Source organism: Falco rusticolus, chromosome 2, assembly GCF_015220075.1.
Source record: "Falco rusticolus isolate bFalRus1 chromosome 2, bFalRus1.pri, whole genome shotgun sequence".
Lineage (NCBI taxonomy): Eukaryota > Metazoa > Chordata > Aves > Falconiformes > Falconidae > Falco > Falco rusticolus.
Window position 1 is genome coordinate 37351072 of NC_051188.1, and position 15273 is coordinate 37366344.

At 34.6% G+C, this 15273-nt stretch overlaps 1 protein-coding gene across 4 annotated transcripts in view; it reads right to left on the reverse strand.

Moving 5' to 3' along the window:
- The window catches only part of DIAPH3 (diaphanous related formin 3), a 245621-nt gene that overhangs the window by 123186 nt on the left and 107162 nt on the right, over positions 1-15273 (reverse strand). For all 4 annotated transcript variants that reach the window (XM_037376822.1, XM_037376821.1, XM_037376820.1 and 1 more), the window contains 3 exons: positions 14878-14973; positions 13892-13986; positions 7016-7117 (listed from right to left, as the gene is read on the reverse strand). In XM_037376822.1, the coding sequence (XP_037232719.1) occupies positions 7016-7117; positions 13892-13986; positions 14878-14973 (293 nt within the window). The remainder of the gene's footprint in view (positions 1-7015; positions 7118-13891; positions 13987-14877; positions 14974-15273) is intronic.

Consider the following 15273-nt stretch of genomic DNA (forward strand, 5'->3'; position numbering starts at 1 on the left):
GTTTTTAGCACTAAGTAAAACCAAGTACAAAACCAGACGTACAGTAAAACAAAATGCAATTGTATATTTAAATTTGAACAAGTACAAGCATACTTCATCTAGAATCTGAGCAACAACACACCACATTCAAAACAACATCAACTTAAGATAACACTATGAAGCTAAGTTAAAGTGCTTAGTAAGATGAACAGATTTAAATAGCTTTCATAAAATAGCTCCTGGATGTGTGCAAGCATAAAAAAAAAAACCAGTAACATCAAACACCAAACTCCACAGTAACAGGTGATAATATCTGTGTTCTGAGACAACAGCCTGGACTAAGTTAAAGAAAAAATGTCCAGGAAAATAAAGTAGCTTATCTGAAGAAAACCTAAAGTCTGGAAGAGAAGATAAGGTTAATAAAGGATTTATTTTATACTTACTGCTGAATGAACAGAAAACATGAAAGTGCAAAATAATGTAAAAAGAAGAGAATAATTGCAGAAATCACAGAAGGAACCTATAGAGTCACTACAAAATAAAATTAAAAAAAATAATAATAAAAAAAAGCACCACCACAAGCCACACTCATGAAGGAAACCTGAACTGTTTAGAGTCATGACCTCAATGTCTTTAGGCCAACAATAAAAGTTTATTAACTTTAGTTGAAGTAAAACATACAATACTGTAACAGTCTCAGGATGCCAGTATCTCGGTACATGTCTAGCTGTTTCTTCCTGAGTACCAAATCTTGAATTTGAATTCTAAGCCAGAAAGATAAAGGAAGGTTTCCACTACAAAATTTTTCATTATCACACAAGGACTAATAAACCATTTATTCACTACTTAGACTCTTCCTTGGGAGACAAATAGTTTAGTCATTCCGTTAATCACAATTTTAGGGGAACATTAATCATAGGATCTCTGAATGCTCTGAAATACTTTAACAACACAACACTACTCACCTAAAAGATAAGCTTGAAAGTCTTGTATTGTGTGTTTAAGTTTGATTCTCCTAATTTGAAAAGCATAGCAAAAAATGAAGCATAAACCAGTATTTTTAAGCAAAAAAACAACCAAAACTAAAACCAGCTGTACTGAGAAGATTCCTATCTGAGCCAATAGGAGTTCTCAAAGAAATGAGTTCTCAGCCTGCTCCCCAGCCAGAATAAAACCAAATATAGAAGAGCTTGAACAAGACTGAAGAACTTTGATGAAAAGCAAATGCATACAATATTCAAAAAGTAAAAAAGACCAACTTTTTCAAAACTCCCCCCAAGAGAAATGGAGAATGTTTCCTGTTAAAAAGTGATTGTAGCTTGTTCTCTGAAGTCATCTCTACTAGAAGCATACAAGGAGTGACAATAAAAGAATTGCACCTAATGACAGGATTTGGGGTTTTTTTGTGTATTTTTGGTTGGGGTGTGTGTGTGGGGAGGGGTGGGGGTGGTTTGTTTGTTTTTTGTATGGTTTGTTTGGGGTTTTTTAAATGCTTTGCATGGAAAACTAGGGAAAACACACACCTGCACTGTTCAGTGGGAACCTGGTTGTTCCTTCAGGGAAGAAACTCCACCAACTCTTGAGATACAAGAACTCATTATTTAATGCAATGTTTTACTGAGTTATCACACTGCCTAAATTTTTAAGAAAAAATTATCAAATCAGTTGGGCCATGTCCAGAAAACTTGACCTATAGTGCTACTGGTCTAACTCTTCTCATCACACTGACAGTCCCATCTAACTGAATAAGTTTGTCTGAAAGAAATAACTAACAGTTAAAAATGTCTACCAATAATGTTGCATCTTGTCAGTCAATACAAGTCAATCAATGTCTTACACTAGATAATTTTACATTTATTTAAATACTACCAAATTTCAAAACACACAGCAAATGGACAGCGGACTAAAATTGATTACTTAAGATGTAAGAAAATCTTGAATTAACTTGCAGGGGTGCTTTAAAATATAACCTCATTTACAAAGTAACCCATAGGTAGTGCTGAAATGGGAATAATTAAAGGAGTAATGTGACTGAACTGAGTATCACAAATGTGTGTAACTATGTTCAGAAATTTTATTACTCATAACAACACATGTAGCAGAAAAGAGTTAGACCACAGAATGTTGGCTGGTTATTAAGCAAACCTCTTTTTGCTTGCCAACTAAAGTACCTTTTTAGACAAAACTGATCAGGATAGCCAATTCTATAGTTGTAAAATAGTAAGAATACTGTTCGCATAGACAATAATATGGTATTAAAAATACTGCTAATAAATGCTCAAATACTACAGGAGTCTTTCTGAAAGAATTAAAACTAGAGATTATTCTTTAAAATTAAAAATAACACCTGTTACAATGGTTTAATGACAGCAAAAATTAAACATTTTTTTTCCCCATAAGGCAAGTTTCTTTCCAAAAGACATCTCATATTTAGTATTAGGGCTCCTATCAATTGGAAAATTGACACACTAAATTACAAATTTATTACTGTTGTTAGTATGCCAAATTGTATTAAGTCTGGCATTGTTAAAGAGCAAAAACCAGATTTGTCAGCTGAGTGAAGTTCAAATACAAAATAAAAGTAGTAAAGCAAGCTTTAGCTTATGTGGAATACATTTTTAAATACCTCTTTTTGAATCAATGTTTTTTCTTGATAATAAAGTAGAAAATATGCTTGCTACTTAACTCTGTATTTTACAAATTCAATTAAAATGCATAACCCTGCATGTAATTGTCCTGTATAAGTATTTTCCCAATGAAACAGTTACATACATATTACTGTTAGAAGAATTTGGCATGGTCAGATAGGTGTCTACTCCTCAGCCAGTCCAGTTTATGGTCAAATTTACTCATGTGAATCCATCTTTACTGGCATTTTGCGGCAATTTGTTGGACTCAAATGAAGCTGCTGAGTTTAGACATGTTTATCTCTGTCGTCCTGGCAGACAGAGTTTGAAACAAGGTTATCAGGGACAAGCATTGTATTTAGCCTACTTTATTCAGAACAGCGCACTTGAAGTTTTCTCAGTAAGACTGATACATACAAATCTCTCTACATCAGCAATCTACTCTTTCAGTTATCTAATATTAAATTTTCTGGAAAACCATGAACTTTTAATATTAGTGCAGCATTTATAAAGCAAAATTCCAGAACAGACACTTTTTTTTTTTTTTTAAAAAAAAAAAAACCTAATGCTTGTTTTTTACATAAAACTTAAATATAAAACCCCAAAATATTTACATGGAGGGTCCAGTTCTGACAAGCACAGAAAGACTTGCCATCTGTGGCACCAAATACCACAGGAAACAAAAACAGAAAATAGAACTCGACAAAGTCTTTGTAAAATATTTCATTACTATCTTTCTCCTCTTATCCCGTGTTATCTATTTCACAGCATTATCTAAATGTCTGAGTCAGCCAGATTTATATTAAAAGACTATGGTAGAGGCAGAAATGGAAGAGATTGCTTTATTTGCTTTTTTATACTCACTCTTCCTAACGGATCTTTATCCCCCCTTCCTTTTGTCCTTCATCAACTCTTCTCCAAACATTTTAACTTCTAGATCAAATGAGCCAGGAACTCTACCAACAGCTTTTATTCATTACACAAGGAAATTTCATTCCTAAGGCACCACCAATCTCATATACTGATTGAGATATGGGCCTATGAAGAAATATATTCTTAGGAAATGTATGTATTACAATGTATTAATTACATTTTGAACATGCAAGACTCCAGACTAAACCTAGTATGCCTGATTACTAATTTCATCAGACTTTTTAATGGCATTTAAGATGAAGACTTACTTTGAGAACAAGGAAGGAGTTTGTAGAAACTAACATAGCTGTTTCACCCTACAGGTTTTGAAGAAATTTGTGGAGGGAAGATGAAAGTGAGACTATCTCTTCTATCAGATAAGAGGCGTTCTATACCATAGATGTGGCTATATTTTCCAAGCATTCCCAGTTAATGTCTGCTGTACATCAGCTGCAGTAGTAGTTCATGTTCAAGAATGAGAAATAATATGCAAGTGAGAAAACAAAAACATTCAAAGCCCAGAACCATGGAAAATCTCAAGAGAATTGGACAAGTCAGAAGGTACAATTTAAGTTAATGTAAATTATCTTTTTAAATTATTACAGTGATTCTTTTGGAGTTTAGATTTTTGTTGTTGTGGTGGTGGTTTCTGGTTCTGCTTCTTTATTAACAGACATTAATATATTGATGCATCTTAACTTTATGTTGATTAGCACAACTGAGTAAATAAACGTAGGAACTCTCACTTATGAAATTACAGATTTAAACCAAAATTTCCACCTGGAGAACAGTTTCCAACATAATAATCATTATCACAGCCTCTTACCAATTCTTACTACCAAAAAGTTAAATACAGTTGGACATGGTAGATTGAACTGCTAACCTGTTTCTCTCTTTCTAAAGCTCTGCAATATAAACTACACTGGAAATAAACCTAAAACTTGCCAGTGTGAAACCTACCTTTGTGAAATTACTTCTATTTGCTGAATTGAGGAAACACATACATCAAAACAAGTGAAAAGGTAATAATTTCTCTCATTTTAGACATTTGTTGTTCTTTGCAAGCAACAGAAGTTCCGAAAGCATTAGTTTCACATCTTATAAAACAACAAATATTCTGATTAGATTTTTTTTGTTGACAGAGAATACTTCTAAGGATTTTATTCAATAACCTTTTCAGAGTGGTGATAATTTAATCATATAAAGTAAGGTTAAGATCAGGATGAACTATAAATAGATCCCTTGAATATGTGATATAATCTCAACAAGAAATTAAAAAAATATTTCATTACCTTTTGTAACTAAGACATTTGGACCAAGAGAAATTGATAATTTGGCTTTAATCAGAAAACTATATATGAAAACTTTGGAAAATAAATAAAAGTGTTAAAAACCGTGGTGGTGTTCCTAATTTTTTTCTGGCTTCCAAACTGTAGCTAGAAGACTCCCAAAAACATAGAAATCAACATTACATTATATATACAATATCTGTCATTCTTGTTAAGATGGATGGTAAATGAACAGGGTCAACATCTTTCAGCAAAAGCATCACTTCAGAACTAGCCTTGGTTTACAAGTACCTATATTCAAAGACAACTGCCTATGTCACATCTGTAACCAGCACCAATTCAATGCATTGGTGTTTCAAAACGAGACCAACCTTCTGCAGGGGGATCTGGACAGGCTGCATTGATGGGCCGAGGCCAGCTGTATGAGGTTCAGCATAGAGAAGTGCCAGGTCCTGCACGTGGGTCACAACAACCCCATGCAATGCTACAGGCTTGGGGTGGAGTGGTTGGAAAGCTGCCTGGCAGAAGAAAAGGACCAGGGGGTCTTGGTTGACAGCTGGCTGAACATTAGCCAGCAGTGCACTGAGGTGACCAAACAGCAACCTGGCTTGTATCTGAAACAGCATGGCCAGCAGGACAAGGGAAGCAATTGTGCCTCTGGACTCGCCACTGGTGAGGCCGCACCACGAATACTGTGCTCAGCTTTGAGCCCCTCACTTCAAGAGGGATGCAGAGGTGCTGGAGCATGTCCAGAGAAGGGCAGTGAAGGATCTAGCACACAAGTCTTATGAAGAGCAGCTGAGGGAACTGGGGTTGTTTAGCCTGGACAACAAGAGACTCAGGGGTGACCTTAGTGCTCTCTAAAACTACCTAAAAGGAAGTTGTAAGTAGATGGGGTCTCTTCTCACATATAACAAGTGATAGGACAAGAGTAAATGGCCTCAAGTTGCACCAGGGGAGGTTTAGATTGGATATTAGGAAAAACTTCTTCACTGAAAGGGTGATCAAGCATTGGAACAGGCAATCCGGGAAGGTGATGGAATCACCGTTCCTGGATGTATTAAAAAAACACCTACCTGCGGTGCTTAGCGACATGGTTTAGTGACAGACTTAGCAGTCCTGGGTTAATGGTTGGACTTGATCTCAAAGGTCATTTCCAACCCAAATGATTCTACGATTCTTAAGTTGATTCATAATAGTGATTGCTGCTCTTATATCCCATACATGCACTCCAGCTTTTCCAGTAGTTAAGTACAGCTATTTGATACCCACACAGGTAATTACCAACAGCAAGTGCCTACTGTTACAAAGACACAATACTCCCTCTCCTGAAGCCCACAGATAACTAAAAGATTTATTCTCTCCCAGGTAAATCCTCCAAGATGAAGCTAAGAATGACCATCTTAGCTTGAAATGCTAGGAGTGGATGAGAAAGAAATCAAAGACTTTATATAGATATATGCACTCAAGAAATAGCCTTATTCTGTGTTTGGATTAAATAATTAAAAATTATTAATTATGAGCTATATAGAAATCATTTCCAAACTGTATTTCCACAAAAAGCGTCAACTGCCAACACTGAACTAGCAGCATTTTCTTTTCTCTCTTCCAGTCTTCCTTTGTTAATTCAACCTGGGAGATATTATAAATGCATTTTCCTTCTGGGAATGGAAAAAAAGATTACAAGTACCTTTGACAAAACGTACTATAAAAACATAGGAGGAATGAGACAGAATATGTTAACATGATGATAACTACAGTATTTTCTTCTAATATACATGGAGAATAGAAAGAAAAACATTAGTGTAGTAAACATCACTGAAAAGTTAAGACTTATTAATGCAAACAAAAGTAAAGCCAAACTATTTTAGTTGTGGAAATTCAAAAATAGCTCTGTGTCTCCCAGTGAAACTTTGCCACAGAAAATACTACTGATTTTTTTATTTTTTTTTCTTACAAAAACCTAAATTACTTCTTTGGAGAAAGAGAATCCCAAATAATTCCAACAATCATATTCCAACAATCAGGCTTTCCACATCCATGGATATGTCAACTAAAAGTCAACTAAAAGGCAGCACTTGTACTCTTCTGCCAGTCTGGAACCTCCTCACATCTTTGAAGGAGCAGCTGGTATTGTTTCTTTAATATTATATCACAACTGTATTTCAGGAATGGACAATAAAAAAGTGATAACAAAACAGAACTCACCACAACTCCAAACTGCTCCGGCTCAGACAAATTATTATACTCGCTCTTGAACTTGGACAATGCATTCAATTGTTCATGTCCAGGAAGATGTTTTATCAAATTCTATCAAGAAAAATAAAATAGATTAAAAAAAGCTCAGATTCTATGTTGCTTGTATTATTGTAGCCAAATGGTATTACATATACATCATTACCATATACTCCGAAGACAACACTCCTCCCTGAAGACAGAATGTAAATGGGCAACACACAAATTAACATAACTGAGAGCGTAAAAAGTGAGTCCATACTGCTAGCAAGCATATTTTGCTGATTCCACAAACATTTCTGTAGTCTTCTTTTAAACATTATTTTTAAAGAAGGAATATGCTTGATAGGAACTATGCAAACAGAACACCAAGAAGCAAATAGAACAAGTATTTCAAGTGTAACATATCCATCTATAGGATGGCAAGAATTATTAGTGCTAGACAAAAAGTATTTTGAAAACTGATAATTTATTTTCTAGTATTTCAAAACAACAGCTTTAACCCATTACACACTACTTAGCCTGAAAACTTGCCAGAAGTAGGAATTCAGAGGTGGGACTCAGCTTCAGCTGAATTCAGGAGTCCAGGGGGAGCCTGAACATTTACACAAGTGAATGTCTTGTGAACATAGGTAAGGGAATCTAAACATGCTACTTCCATCTGATCAGCTGAAGAATCCTCAGACTCCCTGGAGGTTCCTGAACACTTCAACACCTATGTTTATGTATAGACACTTAAATTTAGGCCCCTAATTCCCACTGTAATTACAATCAGCTAGGTTGCCTAAAAATGGCTATTCTGAGGTTCTAGAAGTAGAGAGCTTCTCAAATATTTAATTATGGTATATAATTTGAGTCAGTAGCTCAGTTCTGTCCCTTCCCAAGACAACTACTATAACTACTAGATAATAGTTGGGGTCCCCCTAGCCTGCTTTCTTTCTCAGATTATGACTTGTGTTCCTGGTTACTCAGTAGCTAAGCCTCCATCATAGTAAAGGGAACGAGAGAGTGTGTTCTTTCTTAAAACACTCCCTGGTCTACTGGGAAGATCACTTTTCTCAACTGAAATAGAGATTCAATACTTCTGTCAATGAGTAAGATCTAGCAAACACAGCTATCTCACCACCTAGTACAATATTTCAAGAAATTATCAGAAAGATTAACTCCATCACTTCCCCATTACTTGATGGAAATGGCAGAGATCGACAATTAAGGCAAAATCTGTTTTATTATTCTTCAAATAAATAGCTTTAGTGATATACAATCCACAAAAAAGAATTTACTTATGGTAGCAAACAGGATCTCCATCTGAAAGTCTTAAAAAAACCTTGATTTTAACCACAAAAGTTCCTAATTTCCTCTTCTACAGGAAATTCAGCCAGTTAGGACATACTGATTTTCCCTCCAGGGCCAGAGAGATGAAAAGTCATAGCCACACTTTGCTTAACATACTTCCCTAACTTAAGAAGAAAGAGTTGAACTCCAACTAGTACCCCAAAAATATCCTTAAACTGGTGGTCAACCCAGTGGCTATACTATCTTCAGAAGCTGTATTAGCTAATTCAAAGCTAACTCCATGTGTTTATTGAAGTTGCAATAGCACCCTTGGATTGCAGTATAGATATTCCTCTTGTTACAGAGTTAAAATACTAGAGTTGTAACTAAAGAACAGATGTATCCAAAGTGTTAAAGTTTTTAAAAGCAGCTTGAATGTTTTGTTTTAATACTACTACTTTTAATTTTTTATAACTCAAGTCTTTTAGCTGTTTTAACAATTGTCATTTTATGATAGTTTAGCATTTATCAAACCTTTTCTTTCTAGAGGATAAAAAGACCTAGACAATCCTTTATCACTGTTTTGTTTTAGTGCAAAACTAGCTACTATTTTAAGAACTGAAACCCTACTTTGATTCTCAGGACTATGACAAGTCATTTGTTTTACAGTATTTTGTCATATGCAAAGGATCAAGTAGTTTATCACAAAAGTTACGTCAGGCAATAAGAAAAGATAGACTTATGAGCAAAAGTCTAAATAAACCAAAAAAAGAGTAAGTTATAGCTAAAGAGTAGACTGCTTCAATACAGTGTCTGTGCTCTGATAAGGATTTTGGTAGGGAAATAGGAGAACTATTAAAAATGTGCGAACGATGATGCTTAAAAAAAAATAAACATAAATTTTATGGAGCTTCATTTGGACATGGCCAGACTGACTTTCAACATGAAAGATTTATTACAGTAGTCATATATATCCTTAACTTAATTACATTTGGAAAATATTTTTGTAAAAAAGATTACATTTGTTAATTATGAATGAAGATGTCCAGCACTAAATCAGTAACATTGAGCAAAAATGAAAGGGTACAAAGCATAAAAAGATATATTTTAAATTAGAAATTTATAACCCACTTATTTATCATCTTGATATACAACATCCATATAACCACCTCTATAATATACTACATTTCCTTAAACTTTACTGAGATTAAAATGTTGTTTGATGGTAAAATAATTTTCACATACAGAAAAACTGCCCACAAAACTTTCAAAAAAGAGAAATAGTCAAGTGCTGTATGAATGTTTTCAATATTGAGTGTCAGGAAAAAAAAAACACCAAAAAACACAAACAAACAAATTAAGAAGCCGCTGATATCAAAGCCAGCTTTATGGTGTTCAGATAAAGTTTTTGAACTACTAGAAATGAAACATATTTTGAATATCAGAGATCAAGTATGAGAAAGAATTTTGACTAAGAAACATTCCAGTAATTAGTCAATGATCATCTGGATTATATGACTTTTGGAGTTTTTACATCTTTCAGAACTAGATTTAATTTCTAACGGGGCAGGGGCAGGAAGAGAGGGAAAAGCAGGGAGTGAGGGAGATGGAGGAGAGGCAGAGAATATATTTTATTTCTTAAGCATAAAAAGAGTAGGATTAAGAATAATTTTCTAACTTCAGAAACTGTGACATTAAGACACACTGAGCAATATTTAAAGCTACACAAAATTGATGAAAGCAATACATTTCTGGAAAGGAGGTGTACCATACTATCTGAGGTATCTTACATAAATAAATAAAAATAGTCATATGCTTGCAAACCTGCGTATGCTTTTGTTCTTCTCAGAATCAAGAAACACAGCACCATATTTTCATAGCGTGGCCATCACCCGTACTTGTGAAGGTTTTTAAAGGCAGAAAGAGTCATATAACTGGATAATTAAATGTATTTAGTAACCTAGGCATATGTGAAGGTAGATATCAATTTTTTGAAGCAAATTACCACTTCCAAAGGAAGATGGGTGTCTTAAATGCTTTTTTGAGTTTAAACTCAGATGGTCCCCTTTTCAAAGTTATTACAGGCTTGTTTTACCCAGAAACAAGAAACTTGGATGAAATCATTTCATAAAAATGACTAGATCCAAATTTGCAAAGTAAATCTGGAGCCTAAGTTCTACTGAATTTTCCATTTGATTTAGGCTTGCAAGTATTCAATCATTTGTCAAAAAAATGCAATCTATACTCTTGAATCATTTATATGCCTTAAAAATCCCCAATACGTGGGACCTGCCATCCTTTTAAGAGTATGCCTTGTTATACCTATGACTGTGCTCATACAGGATACTGTGAGCATTTTTACTTGTATTCTATTACGCTGACTTTCACTCAATCAAAGTAGCTGCTGACATCACTGTCCTCTTGTAGGACATTATTCCTCACCTCACATTTGGCTGTTAAACTTTTCTTACCCTTTTCTTAAGTAAAATCGTTCAGTCCCTTCCAAAAGCAACACAAGACGACTCAAATGCTGTCAAAAATATTTAAGACTCAATTCTGATGCCAAAAACTATATAGAGATGTTACTGGATGCACTGACTTTCAATTTACTCTACTGTTAATACCAATTAAAAGAGCCACAAGGTTATCAGCATAGTGTCAAAGAAGTATTTCTTAATATTGTTAACCATGCCAATTACATAGAGAATAAAATGGGGTTAGGTTGTGTTAGCTGTTTTAAATACACAGGAAAATAGACATTCTTTATCCCAAGTTATATACCATTGAAATGGAAATAATAGTCCACATTAGTAAAAAGGAGGAAAAAGTAGTAAACAATTCTCAATGAAAGTAAAGTTTTTCTTCCTAACTTACTGCAACTGATAGAGTATTTGCCAAATGTTCACATAAAATTATGCCATTAATTAGCTACCTATTAACAGTTTGATGATGTTTTTCCCCGGCGCCTAGATGCAAAAAAAAAACAAAGGTATTGCGTTCTTTAATTAGTATGTATAAAAATTATCAAGATGCCATTTTTCCATAATTTTGATATATAATATTTATTTAGTATATACAGGCTGCTTCATGATATTGTTGAGGACCTAATTTCATTAAAAAGCTAAATTTTCACAACTGAAAAACATTGCTGAAGTCAAACAGCATGGGAAAGAGTCTCAGAGCAAGCATGGACTATATGAACTACTATGCCACATAACAACATAGCATATTCCATCTCTCAGCTTTTCATGCTATTTTAGAGAATTTTTACTACTATTCCAAATAAAATAAAATAAAGATACAAATCATACTTCTTCTGAGCATGAAAAAAACCTTGAAAAAGTGATGTAAGTGCAAACTAGAATAAACAAACAGCTTAGAGGTGTAAGTCACTCTGTTCATGCTAATAACCTCAAAGTAATAGTTTCAGTGCCAATATTAACGGCATCTTTGAACAAAATACAGACAATTATATAATGATTATATATACCATCACTGGAGATGACAGCTCATGTTTGTTACTTCAAACATTGTTTAAGAGAAAACATCTCATTCTTCAATGAAGAAAGGAAAGTCAAGTCCAATTAGCTCAACGTTTAAAGATCTTTTAAACTTCCCCCTTGTGGGAAGAACAGCAGCATTCTAAACATTGCATAGCCTCCTCAGCTGGACCTTATTTTGACATTGCAATATGTTGGAAATTTATTTTGCAAGCTAAGCGCACAAATATAAAGTTGCTTCATTTTGACCTCTGAGTACAAATTGCTACATGTTGCAGTACAAGTCATACATATGAATCTCAAAGAGCCGTAGGGTTAGAACTGATTCTGTGCCTCACTATTACCTGTATTTCTTTCTTCACTAATCAACATTCCTGCAAAAAGCATGTTTCTAAAAAATCTAAATTTACCTTTCTTGCATGTTTGAGTAGAGACTAGTATCCATGTCTCTACCTCACTTCCAGGTAAACTGTAGAGACTGACTACCTAAATTCTCTGTAATTGAAAGCTAGGCCACATTACTAGTAGATTGATACTAATTATTTTAAATTGACATTTATAAGCCACAACAGCAATAACTTGATATTCATCACAACATGTAGGAGTCCTGTCCAAAAGACAGACAATCTTAGTCTAAAGGCATAACTTTGAAAATCTAATGGATGCCCACCAAGATGACTGGGGAACACGGCACACAACAGGCAAGGTGAGGAGAAGAGAAGTGGGTTTGTTGAACTGTAAGAAAAGAAGTGTCAGGGGAACTTAATGTGGTGTTCAGGTACCCAACCGGAGGGTACAGAGAAGATGCAGTTAGGTTCCTCTTGTAGATGTGCAACAGAAGGCCAAGGTCACAATGAAAATTCCCATTAGATAAACAAGAAAAAAAAAGTTTTCACCATGAGGGTAGTTCAACACTGGAAAAGGTGTCCATAAAGGCTGCAGAGCCTCCAGCCTTGGAGATATTAAAAATTTAATGGGAAAAGGCCCTGAGCAACCTGGTCTAGTTGACCTGGCTTTAAGCAGGGGCTTGGATCACGTGACCTCCAGACATCCCTTCCAAATTATTTTTTTCCATGGTTCTACAATGAAGTATTTGTATTTAAATTATTTTATGACATTCTTCAACTTAACAACCCTTAAATAACACTGTGCATAGAACAACAAAAGGAACTTTCAGTTTCTTTCATCTCCACACAGAACCATAATGATTTTGTGCTTTGAATAAAATAATACAGAAAGGGAAAACATCATCCAAATCAACCCTAGAGAAGACAAGTGGTCACTGTGGATGCCCTAAGGCAAGATCCTGGATCATAACAACTCTAACAGGACACGGGAAAAAAAATACAAAAAAAAGCCAACAAAACCAAAACCAAACCAAACCAAACACCAAACCTTTTGCCATCTAGTTTTTAACCAGAAGAACAGATTTGTGCAGATGAGATAGAGGTAGAAACAAATTAAAGAGAAAAATAGCAACTAGGGAAGAAACAGAGTATCATATGCTGTTCAATTATATACCAAACAAAAACCTCAATTTAGATGTGGACAATATGAATGCAGAAAACAGAGAATCTAAATTCACTTCCTTTCATTAAAAAAATAGCGTTACAAATATAAAAATCCCCTACAGTTCACAGGAAAAAAAGCTTCTTGCAGTGATTAGCCAAAAGTTTATGTTAGGAGGTGTGGGGGTCTGCAGCGAATCTGCAGATGAGTTAGTTGACCTTGAAGACTTAGTTGTGTACCTTTAAGACAGCCACAAAAATGTCAAGTATGTAAACAGGATGTGAAAACCCGGAACTTAAAACCGAAGCATACGGATGTAATGGCAACAGCAAGCAAGAAGACGACAGAAAGCCTATCAGCGCCTGCCACCTGGTACTATCTAAGATATATAAGCAATATGTAAAAATAATAAAGGTCCATTTTGTCTGACCCCAGCCAATCAGATAATAGTGGTTTTGAGTCCGTCTCTACTTGCGTCACCACAAGGAGGCTTTTTAACTACAGGTTTCTATTTAATGAGAAGCTTACCCTGAAATATTCAGATTTGAAGTGTCATTTTCCTTACCTGAATCATGGACTCTGACAGCTGTGTTTCGTCTACTTCCAATATCATCATTTTGATTTCCTCATAAGGCACTCGGAAAGAGCCAAGGAAAATTGCTAAAACAAAGATTTAATACATAATGAAGAAAGCAAGATGACAACTCTCTCACAAAACACCAATTAAACAGGCTATAGCATGTACAGGTTAACAAACAGTATGCAAATTAATACAGATAAGAGATAAGAATTTAAAATGTATTTTTAATTACTGTTTTACAATTTTGGCCTTCATCCATTTGTTATGCACAACATCCAGCATCACGGAAGACCTCCATAAGCAGCCAGTGACAAGTCTACTTTGCAGGATAATCCCTGCTGTTATGGTATTTTGTGTTGAGGTGACAATTACACTTCTTTCTTCAATGGTCTTGCCAGAGCTTTCTCTTTAAAAAGCACCATTAGCAGCCAAAACCATATAAACAGTTAAAAACCAAAATACTCTTATAAACAGTGTTTATTCATTCACTGTAATACAATCTTTTCTTATTTTATCTCTGCCACAATTTAGGAACCTATTCTTTACAGCACTCTCTCTGCCAAAACGTTAGCATCATTATTTGCATATTACTGCACATTACTGTGTATTGCCTTCTTTCTATAAAGTATACAAGAGATGGCCAGATATCTTGTAGACATTATTGTCTTTCTTGCCAGGGGCAGGGGACAGGAAGCATTGCTTGATGTATATTTTGAAAATATAAATAGATAAATAGTTGTAAAGCCGTACGCTTGTACTTCAATATATACATAAGAGAATAATCTCAGGGGATAATTAACTCTTTTCTGGGTCTTTTAAAACATGTTTCAGTTGTATTAACTCACATATTTGGGCTTAACACAAATACGCACAAATTCTCACATTTTAAACAAAAAGTGCTAACCAGGCAGTTGGACAAGAAAGAAATTTTTATGGAACATTACTTTGCCATAAAATCAGAAACTACTTACACAGATTCTGTGCAATCTTTGGGTCTAAAACTTTTAATTCTTTGATTCGTTTCTTAACGGATTTCTTTTCTTCCAAATCCTCATCCTCTTTTTTCACTGTCAAAGTAAACATAAATACACTCATTGTTAACCATTAGTATTAACAGAAAACACTAATGAATTCAGAAAAGATATTTGCTATGAAGTGTAGTGAATTTACAAAGAAAAAATGTATCAGAACATACAGACAAAAAAACAAAACACAGGTTTTGCATTTTTTCTTTGCATTCTCAATATTTTTGCTCTTCAGTGAAATTTGTCAGCATGTTAGCCTTCTAGAACAGGATTGTTTTTTGTATATAGAGAGAAACTGAGTGAAGATGCTGACGTTAATTGTACAAATGGCCTAAGGTCATA